The sequence below is a fragment of the Anoplophora glabripennis genome, unplaced genomic scaffold, assembly GCF_000390285.2.
Source record: "Anoplophora glabripennis isolate ALB-LARVAE unplaced genomic scaffold, Agla_2.0 scaffold4702, whole genome shotgun sequence".
NCBI lineage: Eukaryota > Metazoa > Arthropoda > Insecta > Coleoptera > Cerambycidae > Anoplophora > Anoplophora glabripennis.
Genome location: NW_019420819.1, coordinates 1 through 2,467, shown reverse-complemented (window position 1 = coordinate 2,467; position 2,467 = coordinate 1). Strand labels below are relative to the sequence as shown.

General features: G+C 34.5%; 1 protein-coding gene across 1 annotated transcript in view; it reads left to right on the top strand.

The window, feature by feature from the left end:
* Window positions 1–1,365, top strand: part of LOC111692906 (regulator of G-protein signaling 20-like) — a gene marked incomplete at both ends in the record, with an annotated part of 2,193 nt that extends 828 nt beyond the window's left edge. The window contains one exon of the mRNA XM_023457035.1: window positions 1,142–1,365. Coding sequence (XP_023312803.1) covers window positions 1,142–1,365 — 224 coding nt within the window. The remainder of the gene's footprint in view (window positions 1–1,141) is intronic.
* Window positions 1,366–2,467: the final 1,102 nt, after the last annotated feature.

Here is a 2,467-nt window from a genome sequence, read left to right as displayed (position 1 = left end):
TACCAACCAACGCTTCCAAATAATACTAGAAAATAATTTGGAATCCACTAATTTTACGTTCATTGTGTGTGTATAGCATTCATTTTTGTTTTTTACAATTGTGTTTTTTTACGAAAGTGATAACAAATCGCCAAAAACCAATGTAACGCAAGAAATACTAAATTTATACCATTGGCGTACTTAACTCGAATGACTGACATTTTTACCATTACTAATTGTCTGTACATAAGTTTCAACTTTAAAATCAAAACTCTTAATAAGTATTGGGCGGAATTATAAAATTTAAAGTATGTTGTAAAGAGAATTGTAAGAGCTTTCAAAAGAAATATTACTCAACCCCCAATGCCATTTAAATATTTGGGGGTGAAAGTGGCGGAGTCAAAAATACCAGCAAAGAATGTCCCCCTTTAATCTAAAATCGACGGGCCTGAGCGTTTTTCTACAATCTTGACGCAGTTCCTGAAAATAGCTCTGTTTCGTTTTCATTTGGCCACCCTGTATATAAAAAAACTAAGCCTAACTTTGCAGACAGATAGAAATCTATCAAGATATATTGAAATAAAGGTAGGTTTAAAGTGTCGGTTCTAACAGAATCCATAAAAATCGAATATGTAGTTCTTATTTGCTTTACCGTTCCAATTTAGTTATGTTTATATTATTTCTTACTTCACTTTATTCGACTCGAGCGAACGGGTAGACAAAGTAAACTTGCAGTACTTTTTAACCTTGTTTTAGATACATAAGACAAAGAACTCTAAAGAACTCTATTTCAGGCATATCAGACAAAGACGACAGACGGGTGAAAGAATGATATAAAATTTTACGCCATTATAGTCGGAGACAAAAATGGCAGTTTAAATACGAAATTCTTTTTGTTATTTTCCTTAAAAAAAGGAAAAATGTGTTTCCAAGGAATTGTTAGATCTCCAATTATATATATTTTAAACAATGATTATTATTAATTTTGTGTTATAAGTACGAATTTAGAAATGTTGTATTCTTGGAATTAGTTTTTGTTTGTGTACAACAGATCTACTACCCGTATTAAAATTAGTTGTTTCTTAACTGTCATCCCTGCGCATCTAAAAGTCGCTTGCGGTTTGGCAATGTTTAATAAAAATGATGTTAATTCTGTTTCCAGGTCTCACTTGATTCCAGAGTGCGTGAAATTGTCAACCGAAACATGGTGGAGCCAACGCCAAGGACATTCGACGAAGCACAGCTGCAAATCTACACCTTGATGCATCGGGATAGCTACCCACGCTTCGTCAATTCGCCATTGTATCGGTCGTTATCTCAGCAGCAGACTAGTACATCTGGTCCCCAATCAGCTGTGACAACAGCCATGGTGACAGTTTCTTCAGGGTAACTATCATCCGTTTTTAAATTCATGTTGGAACAAAAGGAGGGAAAGAGGCTCCTTTTCACGAGATCCAATGTTTTTTATGTTGTGTTTCACGGAGTTGAATGACCCCCGACAAGAAAAGCAACATTTGAATAACAAAAATGAAAGTAAAATGACAAACAATAAAAGCTTAAAAAATAAAACTAATATATCATACCTTCATCAAATCGCTGTCACTGTCACTATCACCATGTTGATTTCAATAAGGTCAATTTGGTCCAACACAATATCAAAGTCTCTCTTTTTGGACATGATTTGTATACCTTTGACAAGCTTCTGCACTTTGCAATTTCACTTTAAAGAAGTAATTCTGTTTCGACTAATTCAACTGTATTCAATTTTATTTTTAAATATCTCCTTTTACTTGTGCCCATATTGATTCAGTGATAAGGAGGTGGTTTCAATAATGTTATTGCTCGAGTTGAGCCAGGAAAAAGAGCTGGGAAATGAATTTCGCGACTTTTCCAACTCTATATTTCCTGGCCTATCCATAGCATCCAATTTTTTTGTACGCTTGACACTTCTCTACACAATTTTTCATAAGTTGAGCTTGCGTTCGTCTTCAACAAAAGGATCCTTTTTGGGGCACTTTCTGTGATGGCAACAAACTGAAATTACAAAACTTTCAAGGAACTTCTGCAATCAGTATTTCTCGTGGTACTTGGATTGAAATATGTATGTACCATTTTTCGAGAAACCACTTATATGTTACTATAAAACGGTATCTCTTTTCAGATAGCGTTCTTATACCAGTAGACCAACCGTCCATCGCTATTTGTCTTGACTGTATGTCCCTCGTTGGTTCATGCTTTGTCTGTGTAAAAAAGATATAAATAACTTTTTAATTTTCACGTTTGATGGCCCGTATTAAAAAAATTTATATGAGGAACTGATTTTTTTGTATCAAATACCGGGACACCCTTTATATGCACATGTAAGATAAGGTCGTCTTCAAAGTTCTGTTGCAGTGGTGCCACTTGTCCAGATTTTTCCTTCAATAGTAAAAAAGTCTTTATATGCCCAGTTACTTGCATTTCATGAGTAAAACACGAAGTAAGTAAT